This window comes from Podarcis filfolensis (genome assembly GCF_964270895.1).
Source record: "Podarcis filfolensis genome assembly, chromosome: 4".
NCBI classification, from domain to species: Eukaryota; Metazoa; Chordata; class Lepidosauria; order Squamata; family Lacertidae; genus Podarcis; species Podarcis filfolensis.
The window spans coordinates 7,387,673-7,405,435 of record NC_139607.1 but is presented as its reverse complement, the minus strand read 5'-3'; the positions used below and the strand labels follow the sequence as shown (position 1 = coordinate 7,405,435).

General features: G+C 41.7%; 1 protein-coding gene and 1 long non-coding RNA gene across 8 annotated transcripts in view; one reads left to right on the top strand and one right to left on the bottom strand.

Annotated features, from left to right (window-relative positions):
* Window positions 1-14,695, top strand: part of KLHL1 (kelch like family member 1) — a 126,090-nt gene extending 111,395 nt beyond the window's left edge. For 2 of the 5 annotated variants that reach the window (XM_083610665.1, XM_083610663.1), the window contains exons 9-11: window positions 5,833-6,045; window positions 10,732-10,903; window positions 14,186-14,695. In XM_083610665.1, coding sequence (XP_083466791.1) covers window positions 5,833-6,045; window positions 10,732-10,903; window positions 14,186-14,245 — 445 coding nt within the window. In that variant the 3' untranslated portion in view covers window positions 14,246-14,695. Of the gene's footprint in view, window positions 1-5,832; window positions 6,046-10,731; window positions 10,907-14,185 lie in introns of those variants that run through there. The other 3 variants (XM_083610664.1, XM_083610662.1, XM_083610666.1) reach the window with 2 other exon arrangements.
* On the bottom strand, window positions 7,931-16,852 carry LOC310761272. Of its 3 annotated transcripts, XR_014547293.1 has the most exons (5): window positions 16,617-16,852; window positions 15,057-15,209; window positions 13,768-14,288; window positions 9,879-9,981; window positions 7,931-8,932 (listed from the first exon to the last, which is right to left on the bottom strand). It is a non-coding gene; the product is annotated as an uncharacterized lncRNA (long non-coding RNA). The 3 variants fall into 3 exon arrangements; XR_014547294.1 differs by lacking the exon at window positions 9,879-9,981 and having other exon boundaries at window positions 7,932-8,932; window positions 16,617-16,850; XR_014547295.1 differs by lacking the exons at window positions 7,931-8,932; window positions 9,879-9,981 and adding an exon at window positions 13,266-13,666 and having other exon boundaries at window positions 16,617-16,849.
* Between the last annotated feature and the right edge of the window lie 911 nt (window positions 16,853-17,763).

The window sequence follows — 17,763 nt, the reverse complement described above, 5'->3', positions numbered from 1 at the left end:
CAAATTACACTACTGGACATCAGCTGCATCCTCAGTTGCTCATCCTGGTGGATCTTGCCATAGGATTCCCCACTACATTTATATTTGCATATAAATACAATGCCCGGTTCAGTGCAAATCAATGCAATGCGTCAATGAACAGCAGTCAAGTGCCACCACTTTTGCTTATCTGTCAGACAAGAAATTCAGATAGGTTTGAGCTACATCACTGGCCTCATTAACGAAAGCGATTGTAGGCTATTAATAATTGGCCCAAGGAAATAAGCTATTAATTGAATTTAAAAATATACACTATTCGGTAGTTGCTTCGTGGTGATTGTGGGTTTTCAAAGAGTTTTACTTCTCTGCCTTTAGTACACCACTTGATAAAACGTATGGTGACATTTTCTTTTAACTGAATCGAGACTCATTCATAATTCAGTGTGTGAGCCTGATCTTTAACACCTTTTCTCATCAATGCACTTTCCTGGAGTGCAGCCCCTGAAAAGCCCTGCATGCAATCACTATGTTCTGCACGTTATCTCTGCTTTCTGAATGAGTATATTCTGAGCAGAATTAAATCTTATTAGGTATTGTACATAAAGCTCCCAGGAGACTCAATCTCACTGGAAACATGAATGACTCCCCCCCCCCAATGCTATTCTGTTTTGGTGAACAAAAGCAAAAATTCCTCCTATCACTGAGTGGGAGTCTTTGCATGTATTAACATGTAAACCATATTAGGTTTCATACTGTACCCACTTTCCTGAGAGTAAGCCTCTGAGTTCAGTAGACTTCTAAGTAAGATCATGCGTAAGATCATGCTGTGACACTTCCTTCATACTCTCATGGGGTTTTAGTTTTATGGAGATCTATTAAAACTGAATCAACCCAATGAATCAGCTAGATTGCGATTGAGTAATCAGCTATAGGAGCAACCCAATACACAAGAAGCTGGCATAAAGCAAGTCAGTGTAAATTAGGTTGGCATAAAATTATACCAGACTCGCTCAGTAAAGCATGATACTCTTAAGGTCGTGGGTTCGAGCCCCACAGTGGACAAAAACATTCCTCCATTGCAGGGGGTTGGACTAGATGACCCTTGTGGTCCCTTCCAACTGTACAATGTTATGATTCTGTGAAACCTCATTCAGCAGCAGGGCTGCTGCTGTTGCTGCTCTTCCTAAGAGCCAGTGTGGTGTAGTGGTTAAGAGCGGTAGTCTCGTAATCTGGGGAACCGGGTTCGCTTCCCCGCTCCTCCACATGCAGCTGCTGGGTGACCTTGGGCCAGTCACACTTCTCTCTCAGCCTCACTCACCTCACAGAGTGTTTGTTGTGGGGGAGGAAGGGAAAGGAGAATGTTAGCCGCTTTGAGACTCCTTCGGGTAGTGATAAAGCGGGGTATCAAATCCAAACTCCTCCTCCTCCTCCTCCTCCTCCTCCTCCTCCTCCTCCTCCTCTTCTTCTTCCTCTTCTTCTTCCTCTTCTTCTTCTTCTTCTTCTTCTTCCTCCTCCTAAGCCTTGCAAAGGGAAAACAATAGGTTAAAACAGTACCCTATGCAGGTCATAGGATTTGACCTAGCTGAGCTGGCTAAGGATGCAGCCTAAGTACCTGCCCCCCCGTTCAAATCCCCACGACAGGGTGAGCTCCCATTGCTTGGTTCCTGCTCCTACCAACCTTCGAAAGCACGTCAAAGTGCAAGTAGATAAATAGGTACTGCTCCAGTGGGAGGGTAAATGGCATTTCCGTGCGCTGCTCTGGTTCACCAGAAGCGGCTTAGCCATGTTGGCCACATGACCCGGAAGCTGTACACCGGCTCCCTTGGCAGTAAAGCGAGATGAGCGCCACAACCCCAGAGTCGTCCACAACTGGACCTAACGGTCAGGGGTCCCTTTACCTTTTACACCAGTGTTTGCTCCGCCAACTTTGGCTGAGCTGGAGTTGGGGTCTTAATGCTGACTGAGCCCAACTGACCTGGGAATCCGCTGGCTGATTGTGAGATCCACTGCAACCTAAGTTGCTCATCGTAATGGAACTTGCCATAAGATTGTCCTCTAAGCATTCTTTTCAACACACAAGTGTAAGTCCTAAAGTACACTATTGATCTGACTCTTATCTCAGAAAGTATGGAAGGAAAAAATGAGAATCATTAGTTGGAAATTATTTCATAAGGCCATGGAGTATTCGGAACACTCTGTTTTCAGAGATTCCAGATAGAAAACAGCATGATCAATGTCTCCTGAATGAACAAAGTGGATGAGTGTTATATCTAACATGATTGATCTGTCAAAGAATAATATTACTGAAACGCCACTATCCGGTGCAAAACAATTGCATGAGTTAGTTAATGATCTCGAGATGGAAAGAAATATATTTATTTACAAAAACAAGCACAAATAAGTACACCATGATGTTAAGGAAATGAAACAATCTGTTGTGACAGGCAACTTGACAAGTAAGTCTTGCGTTATGCATGGAATTATTCCCCATCCTCAGTTTTTGAAGTATAATTCAATAGTTTGCCTTGTTGCTGTGCTTACTGTACAAAGATTAAAACAATCCATTGTAAAATAAGAATACATTTCTACTAAATCATCCCCCGAAGGAAAAGGGCCAGCTCAACTGCATACAATTTTATGTATTGTATTTATATTGCACCCTTCCTCTGATCCTAAATGAATCCTAGGAATACACTTACTTGGAAGTAAGCTCCATTGAACATTGTAGGACCTACTTTCAAGTAAACATGCATAGAATTGCACTGTTAATTAGGTGAGTACATTCAGCTTTCTTAAGCATCCTTTTCAATGCTTTCTCTCTTAAGCATTACAAGTTACTGTCAGCTGTTTTCCTAGTAAGGTAGTAATATTTCTGTGACACAACTAATACCTAAGGTAGATCGGCTGCATGCTTGTTTTCTCACTGTAGAGGTCTTGGGCTCTTTCACATGCTTACCGATTCAGAAATCCAATATGTATGGTGGAACAGTGCCTAGGAATCTGCCACTAGACCTACAATGTAATGAAGAGTTGCACGACTTGTTTTCCAGCCGGATGAATTCAACTTGCTGGTCATGCATGAAAAAGCAGAATCAACCCCAAGGCTGCAATCCTGCCTATACTTACTTTATCTGCTCTCCTGGGAGTTTGGGTGGGTGGCCGTTGCTGCATGGTGCTGCTGTGGTAGGTTCAGGGAGGTTGCCACCTTCCAGTCACGGCCTGGGGAGGGCATCGCTGGCACTGCCCATCTCCGGCCGAGTCGGACCCTCAGGTCAGGATGGGCAGTGCCCGTTCAGCCAATCAGAGGCTGGGGCTTGGGGCTGCAGCCCAGCCCCAGCCTATTTAAGGGGGTGGCCAGGTGTAGACCACTACCTTGGCTGATTGTTGTGGTATTTTTCCACCCTGTCTTTAGGGACCCACCGAGGGGGAGGGGAGGAGCAGGCACGTTACCTATGGACCTTGCTATAGTTAATTTGGTTGCCGTATTAGGGGCAAGGGAGGAATTTTCTCCTAGCAAATTTGCTGGCTTATAGGTTTTGCGCCTACCTCGTAGCAGCCATCACTGTAGCAGCAGATGAGGTATTCGGCTGGATCCTTAGTCACAGGGGTACCCCGTTAGAGGGGTCCAGGAGGTTGACGCTGTCCAGGAGACCCCTAGGGGACCAGTGGGCCAAAGCACCTCTCCCAATGGTGGTCTGTTCAGGGTCGTGGCATCCAGTCCATGTTGGGGGTGACTCCCCAGTACAGGTTTGACCCTACCAGGTTCCTATCAGGTAGCAGGCAGGCTGCCTGATGCAGGATACATGCCCAATGCCTTAGCCAAATCTACTCTTTCCTGTAATCAATAAGGTTGTGGCCGAATCCAACCCAATACCAATCGTTCTTGTGGCCCTCCCTTCACCTGCCACGGTCATTATGCACCTGTGCCTGCAAGGGAATAGGCTCCATGCAACTCAGTGAGATTTACTACTGAATACATATGCAGAGTGTTGCACTGTGAAGCCTGGTATTTAATTAGAAGGCATAAACATTTTGATGTGGCTGTTCTTCCTACTTGCATTCAGTCTTAAATATGCTTGTGGGTTTACAGTAACGTATACTAAGCTGCATTGGTTATGGCAACCACTACAATAATGATTTGATTCTTATAAATTGCAGATTAATTTATAGAACAATAAATCAAAATCAGCCCAGTCACTTGACATCATTTCCCTTGGAATCAGAATGTGAACATAGGTAAACTATTCTGAGAGAGCATTCCTATTGTGAGACACACACCATACAAGAATTTCCAGATTCCCTAGGTATTTATGGTATGAAGCTGATGAGAGGACCTCAAAATGCCATGCATTCATAAGATACAGTAGGAGGAGGAGAATACAGCTTCATTAACAATGAAACTTTAAATATACATTTAACTAGCTGAGAATTTATGAAGTACTTAGGACTATAAAAGCTTCCAAGTAAATAATTCTTTCACTGATCGGAGGTTTTGCATCCCAAATTGCTCACTGCTTGGACTTTAAAATGCTCCACATTTCTATAAATTTTATTATTCTCTAGGCAGTGTACAACAGGCAACAAACTGTGAAAGAATTCTTATAAGAAATGCATTCAGTGTGTCAACATTGTTAGACTGCAATCAGAATAATTTTCTCATGTGCACTTATATGGGGTGGAACCAATTATGTTTTATTTGCCCTGGAGCAAGCTTCCAAATGGATTTGGAATTTTAGTTACTGAACACTTTACCATCGCAATACTAAGTAGTCTTAAAGAATTCCCACCCCCACCCCTGATTTCTATGTATAAACCAATCCTAAATGGCAGTCTGTAAGAAATTATGACTCACAGTTGACATAAAAGAGTATTAATGCTCTGCGACAAACACTTAAATTGAGAGTTGGTGTAGTGTGTGTCTACACTATAAGTAAGCACCATTAGTACATGCCTACTCATAAGTAAGCCCCATTAATTTCAATAATATGCTGGTATTATCTTTGGCTGAGCTGGGCTTGGGGACTTAATGCCATCTGAGCTTACCATAGGATTGCCCCCTCCCCCAGTGATGAATCAGGAAATTCCTGGTTGGCATCACCTCCAGGGCTGTAGCTAGGGGGTGGTGAAGAGGGCCCCCACCAGGGGCGCAGGCGATGGGGGGGAGGCAAAACCAGCTTAAAAATATGTCCATAAATATAAATATTGATTATTGCTTCATAAGAAATCGCTTTAAACAGAGGGTGAATTGAATGGATGGGGGGTTGTGGTTGGAGGAGAGGCGGAAAGAAGACCGTGGGTAGGGGGCGCAATCTGGATGGTTCTGCCAGGGCCGCAAGATCACCTAGCTACATCTAGCTATAAGGGCCAAAAATGAGAAATGGGTGGATTTTGTATGCAGAAATGTAAGGGTTTGTTTGTTTTGTTTTTAAAATCTCTTTTCATAGCTATTCAGCATATGGTTTCAACACATTTTTACTGTATGAATTGTATGAGTGCGGTGGCTGACCTCCATTTTGGGCCTCCCAAAGCCTGAACTGCCATGGGGCCCCTTCGCAACCAGCAATGAGGCTTTCAAGCTTTGGAATTGTGGAAATATATACAAGGAAAAAAATGAATCAATATGAGTCGTGCAACTCAGTTTGGGTCTAGTAGCCCCAAAACCTTTCAGCAATGTTTTAAGTCACTTCTGGGGCCCCTCTGGGATTAGGGCCCCTGGAGCTTAAGCTCCATTAGTTTCACAGTAGATCCACCCCTGTATGTAGATTGTAGATGTGGGGGGAAAGGAACATCTTCCCCAGTTTTGTTTCTATTACTGTACGTTATGCTTAGTAATTTGTATGTGGTTTATTTTAGGTTATATTCAGTTGGTGGTCGAGATGGAAGTTCTTGTTTGAGTTCTATGGAGTATTATGATCCCCACACAAACAAATGGAACATGTGTGCTCCAATGTGTAAAAGGAGAGGAGGCGTTGGGGTGGCTACTTGTGACGGTTTTCTCTATGCAGTCGGAGGCCATGATGCTCCTGCCTCTAACCACTGCTCCAGACTCCTGGACTATGTTGAAAGGTACCCATTCTGTATGTGTTTTTACGTAGTGATTCTGAATGTAAACTTGACTGTTCCTCCCTTAAACATCCTTAGATCTATAAATATGTATTCCGTTGTCTTATTGCTTGAATTTATTAAAATAAACTATTAAAAGAACAGCTACAGCTTAATTGCAATAAGAAAAACAATATATCTGTGTCCAGGGCAGCTGTTTACCAGCTCCATCTGGTACGCAGGCTGAGACCCTATCTGCCTGCGGACTGTCTCGCCAGAGTGGTGCATGCTCTGGTTATCTCCCGCTTGGACTACTGCAATGCACTCTACGTGGGGCTACCTTTGAAGGTGACTCGGAAACTACAACTAATCCAGAATGCGGCAGCTAGACTGGTGACTGGGGGCGGCCGCCGAGACCATATAACACCGGTCTTGAAAGACCTACATTGGCTCCCAGTACGTTTCCGAGCACAATTCAAAGTGTTGGTGCTGACCTTTAAAGCCCTAAACGGCCTCGGTCCAGTATACCTGAAGGAGCGTCTCCACCCCCATCATTCTGCCCGGACACTGAGGTCCAGCGCCGAGGGCCTTCTGGCGGTTCCCTCATTGCGAGAAGCAAAGCTACAGGGAACCAGGCAGAGGGCCTTCTCGGTAGTGGCGCCCGCCCTGTGGAACGCCCTTCCAGCAGATGTCAAAGCGATAAACAACTACCTGACATTCAGAAGACATCTTAAGGCAGCCCTGTTCAGGGAAGTTTTTAACGTGTGATATTTTACTGTATTTTTGGTTTCTATGGAAGCCGCCCAGAGTGACTGGGGAGGCCCAGCCAGATGGGCGGGGTATAAATAATAAATTATTATTATCATAAATTATTATTATATAAAGCTGAACGTTGTTCTGAAATTAGTTATTCCCAAGTACAATAAATACAGCCCATTTTTAAGCAAAGCTATCAATATTCTTTTCTCCCTTGTTAATTTCATCATTGGAAATATTTCTAAAATCTGTTTATGCCGATCAATAAATGACAGAGATGTAACACTTTCGCAGAATAATTTGTGCTATATACTTCCAGTTAAAAATGGCTTGTCAGCTCTTTGTTCTTCTCTTTCAGAATTGATTTGAAACTTCCTTGTAATTAGACCATTGCTCTACCTGTTACGCTAACCCCATTCTCTGACATCTGGGGCATAATAATAATAACAATAGTATTAATAATAATAAACAACTTTTATTTGTATCCTGCCCTCCCAGGCCGAGACTGGGCTCAGGGCGGCTGACATCAAATATATAACATTGGTATAAAATCAAACAATAATTAAATTACCTCCTAAAAACAAGTCAGGATCAAATTAAAATCTAATTAGATGGTTTCCCGCAGGATTAGGGTTGGGAACTGTAAATGTTCATCAGGCCCAACTGTTTACGCTGTTCTTATATGGGTCTGTGAGAATGCTGGGAGGCCTCTTTCATACTAGTTCTTATACAAAAAGAGAAAGGGGGTCAGGCTGACCAAAGGCGTGGCGGAACTTCTCCGTCTTGCAGGCCCTGCGGAAAGATGTCAAATCCCGCAGGGCCCTGATCTCTTGTGGCAGAGCGTTCCACCAGGCCAGTCAAGGTCAGCCTAATCTCCCTGGGGCCTGGGATCTCCAAGCTGTTATTATTTGCAGACTGTAAGGTCCTCCATGGGGCATGCCAGGAGAGGTGGTCCCGTAGGTACAAGGATCCTAGGCCATATAGGGCTTTAAAGGTTAAAACCAGCACCTTAAACCTGATCCTGTACTCCACCGGGAGCCAGTGCAGCTGGTATAGCACTGGATGAATGTGATCCCGAGGCGAGGACCCTGTAAGGAGTCTCGCCGCGGCATTCTGCACCCGCTGGAGTTTCTGGGTCAGCTTCAAGGGCAGCCCCACATGGAGTAAGTTACAATAATCAAGCCTGGAGGTGACTGTCACATGGATTGCAGTGGTGAGATCAGGGCGAGAGAGGCTTAGCTGTGTTCTGCAGAGTGGAGGAGCACTTTTAGCTCTGCCCCAACACTTGAGTCCTTCCGGCAATAAATTGTGTGTTGCGCACAGTTTTCTGCAGAATAATTCCAACATAAAAGAACCTGCATTACCTTATGTTAAAGGAAATACTGTTTCAGCAAGGTGATTCAGACATGTAGAGGTTGCATGTATTTAAGCCAGCAGAAAGGATGCCGTAATTCAAACACTATTATAAAGGCTTGTTTCCCCTCTGCTAGGCTTAGGCCAGCTCAGTGAGAGTGAGTTTTGTTCTGGCATAGCTTTACACCAGCTTAATTTACATTTGTTTTCCTTTATTCCAGCTTCTTTCGTATAAATTGTTCCCCAGACTTGTTATCAGATGACTTGTTTATTTATCTTATCTTACCTTACCCCTTCAAAAAGCAAGCACGGTTTTTGTTTTAAAAAGCAGTGTGTTACAAATAGTTAAATATTACATTAAATTAAGACTAAAGGGGGCATCGACCTCAAGACCATTGCAGTGCGGTGGCTGATGGACATATTACAATCAGTATCAGCAAGTGTGTGTTTTTATTTCCACACGCCTGAGGGAAATAAACCTTAATAGGGTGCTTTTTGCAAGACTGTCATTTTCAACCACAAAGAAATCAAGGTGAAAACATACAAAAAGAAAATACGGTCCAAGCAAGAATGCCACCTCCTTTTTTTACCATCCTTTTGTTTTTCCTAATATGCAAGTAGCAAGGGACTAATAAAATACTTGGAACTCCCCAAAACAGAACGTGAAAGATACTAGGGTAGTAGTTCAAATGTTGCCTTCTTTTTTGCAATGCTGTTTCTTCTGCTAAAGAAATGGCTGCATGCTTCATCTCTGTAATAACTTGACGTGCCCCAGGGTGAAGCAGGAGATATCATAAAGTTCCTGAATACAAAAAGAAATCAATTTGAACGACCAAGCTGAAGGCAAGGAGAAAGGTTCTTGAGCTTTCCACTTGTTAAAAGCCCTTACAATCCCCAGCATCATCTATAGTGAAATAATTGTTATGAAAGTCTAATAAAGTAACTTCTCATTAATATTAATTGAAATTGGAAAATATTGAGAGCTTTTATTACAGTGCTAATCATAAAAATGCCTAACGTTCCACATACAGAATGTTTTAACAAATGAAGTAACAAAGGAAATGCTTTAAGTGCTTTCACAGGAAACAATGGCACCCAATTAAATCCTAATGGAGAATTAAAAGTACGTTAGAAGGTATTTTTACAATCAGTATTTAATATAAGCTGACAATAGTTGAATATCTTTTAGGAGATAAATCTTACTAAATAATAATATTTAACCCACTGGAGATGCTCACGTTCTGTGCTACTTGGTGTTTGAATACTTCATACATTTTTTTAATGTCCTGAGATGTATCTATGAACCAGTTCATATTGATGGGAAGCATATAGCAAATTTAATATGCTTGGTAGCCAACTGTGAAGTGAAGTGGGCATTTAATCACTCTATTCCTTACCCAAAATGGTTTGGAACTCAAGATTCAGAGATTGTAAATGTTACCTCACCAGCAGAATCAACTTGCAGAATTCACCCATGCAGGGAAATGTGGAATGCATTTACAAATTTGTACATATCAGCCATCTTGATATTTATAACCTACAATACTTTGAACCCATTGCCTGAAACCAATTTCTGATTACATTAAGATTGCAATTATGCATGGCATTTGAATAAGTGATAGGATTAGGTCCAGTTGTTACCAGTCAGGCACAGATAGACACTGTCTACTGAAACTCCTGTAGACCTTTCACCATATGAGTTGCAAGAGTAAACTGAAGTGGGGATTCTGAGTTGTAAAAGCCTTTACCTAGAATTTGGAGCTACATACTAAGCTCTTGCACCTCGCTGAGATAACCCTGCTTGGTGAGCCACCATTGCATGTTGGGTAATCTGGTTCTGATGGAGCCTTGCTGTAATGGATAGTAGGGGAGGAGGGACTTGATTAAACAGCGAACTAATAGGGCTGGTTGGGACTTAAGGTGTAGTACATAATAGCCAATCTTAAAAGCACTTGAATGGCCAAAAGGAACCTAGTGAAGATACCTTTGTGAATTCAGTATTTCTGGCATGACAGTGTTAGGATCGTCCTACTCTCCTGTAGGACTCTGGCAGAGACACATGTCTGACTGGCATGTTCTCTCCCTCCTGGTCGATCGGGAGCTTCAAAAGCTTTCTTCTGCCTGAACATCACAGCAACTGACACCATGAAGCATCAGAACACTTAGGGATCCGCAGAGTATTTGCAGTTTGCGTAACAGAACTCAGTAGCACAGCATTTTGGCTAATCTACTTTTATTTACATATAGTCCACTTGGAGCATTCTGCTTTAGCTCCTTCCTCTTTCTCATTAGACAGCAAAGAGAGAAAGAACAAAGGACAATAGTCCCACTTCACGGAACACAAGTAACATAAATATCCTGTCTCCGTCACTTCCCACACTGTGGAATGAAAACATACACCGTCATGTGATAGACAACAGTCTCATGACTGCAAACATGGAGCAGGAATCTCAACAGACAGACCCCTCCCCCCCTTGCAAAGAGGTTGATTTTGGGAAGTTCATGACAAATGAATGAACAAATAATTCTGCTGATGTTGAATATGGGCTGGATTGCTAAATATGTTCTTTCATGAGATATACCTTCCCTTTTGTTGTGCAGGTATGACCCCAAAACTGATACTTGGACAATGGTAGCTCCACTGAGCATGCCCCGTGATGCTGTTGGAGTGTGTATCCTCGGTGATAAATTGTATGCAGTAGGTGGATATGACGGGCAGACATACCTGAACACCATGGAGTCATACGACCCCCAAACTAATGAATGGACACAGGTAGTTGTGTGGTTTTATGTTTTGCAGAGTTTTCACAGAAGGCTTGTTGGAACTATTGGGCAGCGAGGATCCCCGCAGCTATGCAATTATAACTGCTGTTTAGCTTTCTCTGCTGTAAGAGTTCTCCGAAGAGAGAGAAACCAAGAAAAAGTTATATAAAATGGCAGTATCTTGTTATCCATATAACCTTATTTGTCAGATCTCTCATTGGAATCCTTATTTCCTTTTTTTGCTTTCATATTTTACAATACTTCAGCTTGAAAATACATCAGGGTTTGTTACAAGTCTCTGGTGTTTATATTTGTGACAAGGGTGTTCCTCCCCTCCCCCAGTTTTATGTTTTGTGTACATAAGATAGCGTTTCTTTAAAAAGTACTTTCTATTAACTACAATTTATAGTTTGTGGTTACTATTTTCCAAAGTTGTTGTTGCATTGAACCGGTATTTCAGTTTTATACCATGAACCAGTCCATGTTTACTTGGAAGGAAGCCCCACTGATTAGAGTGGGACACCTTCCAAGTAAGTATGTTTGGCAGTTCTTGCCTTCCAAACATCCCAGCGAGGGAGGGCATAATTTCTTCCAGGAAATTCAGTCTTGCAGACAGCAGACTGTCTGAAGCACCCCACTGAGCTTATGCTTGGCTTAATTGGCATTTGAAGCAACGTCTCCCAAGGTAGTTGTGGCATACATTTTGAAGCCAGGAGCCAGTGGCCTCCAAGCAAAGTACAATAGGAATTGGAAACAAGGGGGTGCCCTTGTTGTCTCTGTTGTGTGCATTGCTGCATCAGGCAACAAAGCCCATGAGTAAGGATGCAGACTTTCAACAAAAAGTCAAAATAATATCCATTCGGTCTGTATCATCCTTAGAGACTTACTATTCAGCTTGAATTCACAGGAAGAGAAATATGTTCCTATGGGAAGTGTTAGGACATTTTTCTATATGGCAACTATGAATTCTAACAGATTAAAAATTGCTAGACATTTGTGGCAAACTCAAAAGTGCCAGCTTTTCTGTTCCTACGTGTCCCAAACCTTTATTAGAAACTTTATGAGTGTAGGATTATTTGGTAATTACTATTTTCATTTCAATACTATTTTATGTATGCTTGCAGGATGGTATTTAATACCAGTTCTGCTCAAAGTAGACCCATTGAATTTAATAGACATGATTAAGGGAGCAATCCCATGCACAAGAAACTGGCATAAATTAAACCAGCATAAAATTGCACTAGATCCAAACCATGTTCAGCAGCATGGCAGATGGAACACAAGACTTTAAAATAGTGTTTTGTGCTGGGTCACCAAGTCATGTGACTAAGCTGAATGGCCTTTGGATCCAGGCCATTGGATCCAGGAAAATCTGCCCCTCTCTAGTCCCACCATGCCTCTTTTCCAGGGATTATGCCAGTTTAAGATCCACTGGACTTGGCTCAGCTGGCTGGGTCCTGGCTGAGCCAGAATGGAGGAGACACCTCTGTCTGTGCTGAGGGTAAGGGAGTTAAAGGTAGCTCACTTAAAAGCTTGAATTAGAAGACTAGAGTTTATTAATTATATTGCTAACTCACGATCTGTCCCATCAACTTGCCTGTCCATTTCTCCATGCCGCAAGCTTGTAATGTGAGAAGGGGAATCTGCTAAAACAGGGGTTAGGAATCTTTGGCCCTCCAGATATTGCTGAACTGAAACATGCATCATCCTTTGCCATTGACCATATTTGCTGGGGCTGATGGCAGCTGTAGTTCAGCAGCATTTGGAAGGGCAAAGTCTCCCCACCACTGTGCTAAAAAGTCTGTTTCTCCTCCATATGTAAATGCTACAAATCTGGAGCTTACATATTGTGATTTAGGATCATAGCATGTGGATGACAGTTTTTACTGAATATAAGAAGGGTGTGCCTCCGAGCTATTCTGCCTTACAAGAAAGGCAAGAGCACGTGGCCCATTTGTTAAAGTGCTATTTTGCATTTCTTGAATCAAACCTCTTGCAGATAAATTATATAGCACGAAGGAAAGTAATTCTGACCTGGAAAGTCAATGATTTAGCTTTTGGCTTTATATTTCATCATTCACTCTATTCCCAAAATCATAGGAACAATTTCAGTAAGTATAAATGTCACAAGAATAGAAATGTGATACATGATATGCAATGAATGTAAACCTATATATTTCACTATGCTCTATACAAAAAAGTGGCAATTCCAGAGTTCCACATACAGTGGTACCTTGGGTTACAGATGCCGCTAACCCAGAAATAGTACCTCAGGATTAGAACTTTGCTTCAGGATGAGAACAGAAATTGCGCGGCGGCAGCAGGAGGCCCCATTAGCTAAAGTGGTACCTCAGGTTAAGATCAGTTTCAGGTTAAGAAAGGACCTCCAGAATGAATTAAGTTCTTAACCCGAGGTACCACTGTAGTTGAAATTACTACTGCTTGCTGTAGTTTTCAGATGCCACATTGCAAAGTACACTTTTTACTTGTGTCTTCATTTTATTTCTCAATTTGTTTTTAACGTACCTAACTGTAGAGAACATTAAAACGTTCCTTATAAATTTAATAAAAACACATACAAATAAAACTTAATTCTTTTTATATATTTTTCAAGAAGCCAGCAAAAGAATTCTCTTGATCTGAATTGAAGTCAATTCCCCCCTCTTGCAATTCTCTTAGTAAGAGCCATGCCTTAAGCAAAACAGTTCCAAATTTTCAGGAGCTCTTCCCAGAAGACTTTTCAAAGGAGGGAGAATCAACCTTTTCCTATACCCTGTTACAATACAGAGAAACATGATCAGCAGAGTCTATATCGCTTGAGCTACTCACAAACACACGTTCATTAACCAGGGTCTTGTTAAATCATCTACTTACCAGTGCAGAAGGCAGCACATTAAAACAAGCAAGCATGAATGCTGTGGAATACTTGGAGACAGTTAATGTATACATGTATGAAGCTGTAACACTTCCATAATTTAAAAGGTTATTAATGAGTAACGGAGAACAGGATTTGTTAGCTGCAGTTTGCAGATACTGTAGATCCTTATGTCCCTCATAGCAGTTGTGGAGGCGAGGCACTAGGCCAGGGTCTTCAACTCCAGCTCATAACTTCACCACTAATGCAGTGCTTTCATACATAACTAGCAGGATGCAGCAATATTAGGTTTCCTGTATAATGTATTGTTGAATTACCAGTTGCTTGTTTTGACACCTCAGAAGTACATGCCATAAAACTGCAGCCTTTCACTCCCAAATGTAAACTCTGCAGCTGATATTTGTTTCTTCTCTGCAGATGGCATCTCTGAACATCGGAAGAGCTGGGGCCTGTGTTGTAGTCATAAAGCAGCCATGATTTTTATCAGCAGTGGATTTTATTGACTTCTAGGTGGATTTTTCTGTCAGAGAAACAAGAAACAAAACTTTGTTGAGCATAAGGATCAATAGATACACTCGGCACTCTGTTGACCACAACTTGAAGAAGTTTAAAATGGGGAGGAAAAATAATGAGGATTTGATGCCTTTTCCAGTCATTACACACTGCTCAGTGGCTGAACAAGGAAAAATTGACCAGCTGTTGTAGGAGCCCCTCTATGAACACAAAAGGGGCAAGTTCAGATACTCCTCTACAGGCTGTGTAATGCAGACGTAGCAAACTAGCCATGCCCAAGACCAACTCTTCAAAAGGACTGGAGCAGCTTAATGAATGGTTTTCATAGCACTAGACATTTTAACTCTGAAACCGTCATAGCACACTGTCACTTTTTAAACCATAGTTTTATTAAAAGAAAATGTAGGTAACTGATTTATTTTTCTGTCTCTCGTTCTCTCTCAAGGCCTTATCTTGAAATGGTTTACGCTCTCTGCCATGTACTCAGACAATAGACAGGAGAGAATAATGTTTCCTCCTGAAGTAATGAATGAAGGTTGGAAAGGTTTAGCTTCTTTCTTCATCAGAAATGATTCAACACTAACAACACATTGATTGTTTCTCTGATAACGGACTGCCCCTCCCACTAGAATTATGCATCATCTCTGAGATTGCACTGATGCTATGTTCTGTGTTTGGGAAACATCTCGACACGGAGGGAAGACTGAGCCTTTTGACCCAATGGGACTTTGCTACAAAAAAAAGGAGATCCAAAGGAACACTTTCACAAATCTACCTTAACTTCTTATGAAAGCATGTGAATTCTTGTCTCTTTCAATGCTTTTACACGTTTCCTGCATGTGAGAAGCTTGTGGAAAACAGGCAAACGGCAGCTCATCACATCATGTAAAGATAACATGCAGCAATTCTATGGCAATTCCATTGGGGCCTAGAAGTGCAGTAAGAGAGACAAAAATGTTATAATGCTTATATGTGTTTCTTGATCCCATCATTGTTCTAATCAAACTCGGCTTAATTTTAATTACCATAAGGATCACCCATTTATTGTTGTAAGTTACTGAAACTAAGGGATGAACTGGTCATTACGTGGCAGAAGACTAACAATCTTCTGACATGTTTTAAAAATTTGAAATTGTCCAAAGGAAGCTGCCAGTTTGAGTGGAAATATAAGCAGGGAAGGAACTGCTTAACCTTTTTCAGCTAGACATTTTTCCTGTTAAAATTCCTACTGCCAGGTTGCCTTTCCAACCAGAGTAAATATATATATTTTATTCCATAAGCAAAAGAGCAGCAGGGAGGAGATTTTGAGTAGCAAAATAGCCAGGAGAGAAAGGTTTATGTAGCCCATTCCTCACTTCAAACTGGGAGCGATTTCCTCAATTCTTTTCCTTTTCTTAAAAAAACAAAAACCCACAGACACAACCACATTGGAAGACTGCTACATAAGTCTGCTATGTAATATCTAGTTTGTCCCTAAGGGATAATGCATCAGTGTGTACAAAGACAAAAACATTGCAAATCAGGTTGTTTTGGCATAATGTGTCTCAATAGCAGAGCACCTGCTTTGCATGTACGAAACCCCCGCAAAAGATGTCCAAACTACATGGATCACCTTGCCTTTGCAAAGTTCTGCCTTGTCTACGAATGAGCTGCATAAGTCATATTGTTGTGGTTACTAAATGCCCTCAGACTTTACATGAACGTCACTGTTGGCTGTATTATGTCATAAGCATGATTGAACTCGTATCAAGGCACCAAAATGAGTCTGGTTTCAATAGTAGGTGTAGGAGAGTCTAATTACATGAATGACCTCAACTGTAGCAGGGATAAAGCTTTGTGTGGAGCTCTGATGGGTGCTGCTCCTTGAGCTAGTTTGGGAATGGGGGTGGGGGAAATGTGAGGTTTTCCCATTCAGACCCATTTGCTAGCTAAATAAAATATCTGTGTCCCAATGACTGGCTGTTCAAGCTTTTTTATTTTCCAGACATCTGCCAGTAGTAGACTGAATGTGGTGTGTAATTCTGTAATTTTTTTCATAATCTGAATTCTATATAATAATAAGAGGAAATAAGTGTGTAGGGATTCCCTTGAAAATAGAAGGCTAGAGGGTGAGATATGCATTAGCCCTACTTGTGTGAAAAAGAGGTGACTTCCTCCCAGCAGAAAAATGTCACATAACCACATCTGTTAACTATATTTTCCAATCAGAGTTGGATTCTGTGCACGTAAATCAATTAATGTGTTGCCATGTCTACTTAGCCCGTGTTTGAAAGATGAAAATTCCAGAGATAACTAAGAGACAGGATCAGGAAACTTTATTTTCCCCAGGGCTTACCCATAGGGTATATGATATTTTCCATGCTACTTTGCTCATAAACATCAGAACTCGGTGAGACTTTTTCTGCCCCCCCCCCAAAAAAAGTACTTTTGCTTGAGCAAAGCAACATGGAGCTTGGGGAAATAAAACCTCCTGTAATTGTGAAGTTTGCAGAATCTCTGCCTCCATCACTTGAGAAATCTCAGTTATAAGCTGGATTCTAATCACCACCCTTTGCGATAGTCCTCTATGTTTGTGTTGCCATGGTTACCAATACACTTGCTTCTGATTCCAGAACTTTGTATATACTCACATTCTCATCTGACTTCATTCTTGCAACTGTCTTTTCTGGGCTTGGGAGCAATTATTGACGCTGACAACCTGTAGCAAGGAAGTACTGGACATCTAGAGCAATATTTCAGGACGACCCCTCCTGGTTGTTGTAGGTGTTCCTACCCCACACCCCTCAAAAGATAGCAGTGTATCCCAAAAACTCTGAGCTTCTGTTAGATTATCAGTGGTGGAAAACACAATAAACAGCAAAATCAATCAATCTGTGAATTGCTGAACATTTTCTGTGGAAAGAAGGAACAGAATATTGAGTCCCAACATCACAATAATACCATTATTATTCTAACAGAATCTCTCAGGTAAAACACAAAGCCTAACTCGTAGACAAAAGTTAAAAGAATGTGATACAACAGAGAATCATGGCCAGTGCCTACGGTGGATTTAATCAGAGCTACAGAAGAAAAAAAACAGAAAAAAATCCTGAGGTTTTGAATAATCTATCTGATCTCTCTGTGTAATGCAGTGATAGAAACGGGTCAGAAGCATGAAGAAAGTTGCTGAAGACCTACAATTTGAACTTGCAAATCTTGAAAACGCGATTGCCATCTGAACCTGGTGTTTTGTGGGATTCTTGGGTCAGTGGAAGAAGATCCTATGCTGCGTTTCTTAATACCATGGCTCTTCGTTGTATTTCCGCCTTATTTCTGAAGTCAACTTTGCATGGACGCATAGGGCACTTGCACCAAAAGTTTTCAGCAAGAGCCAAACCAAAACACATGATAGACCGTTACTTTCTTTGCACAAAAGGAAGCAAATTATGCACGATTACATAGGATGAAACAAATTACCTTCAAAAACCAGTCCAGTCCAGTCA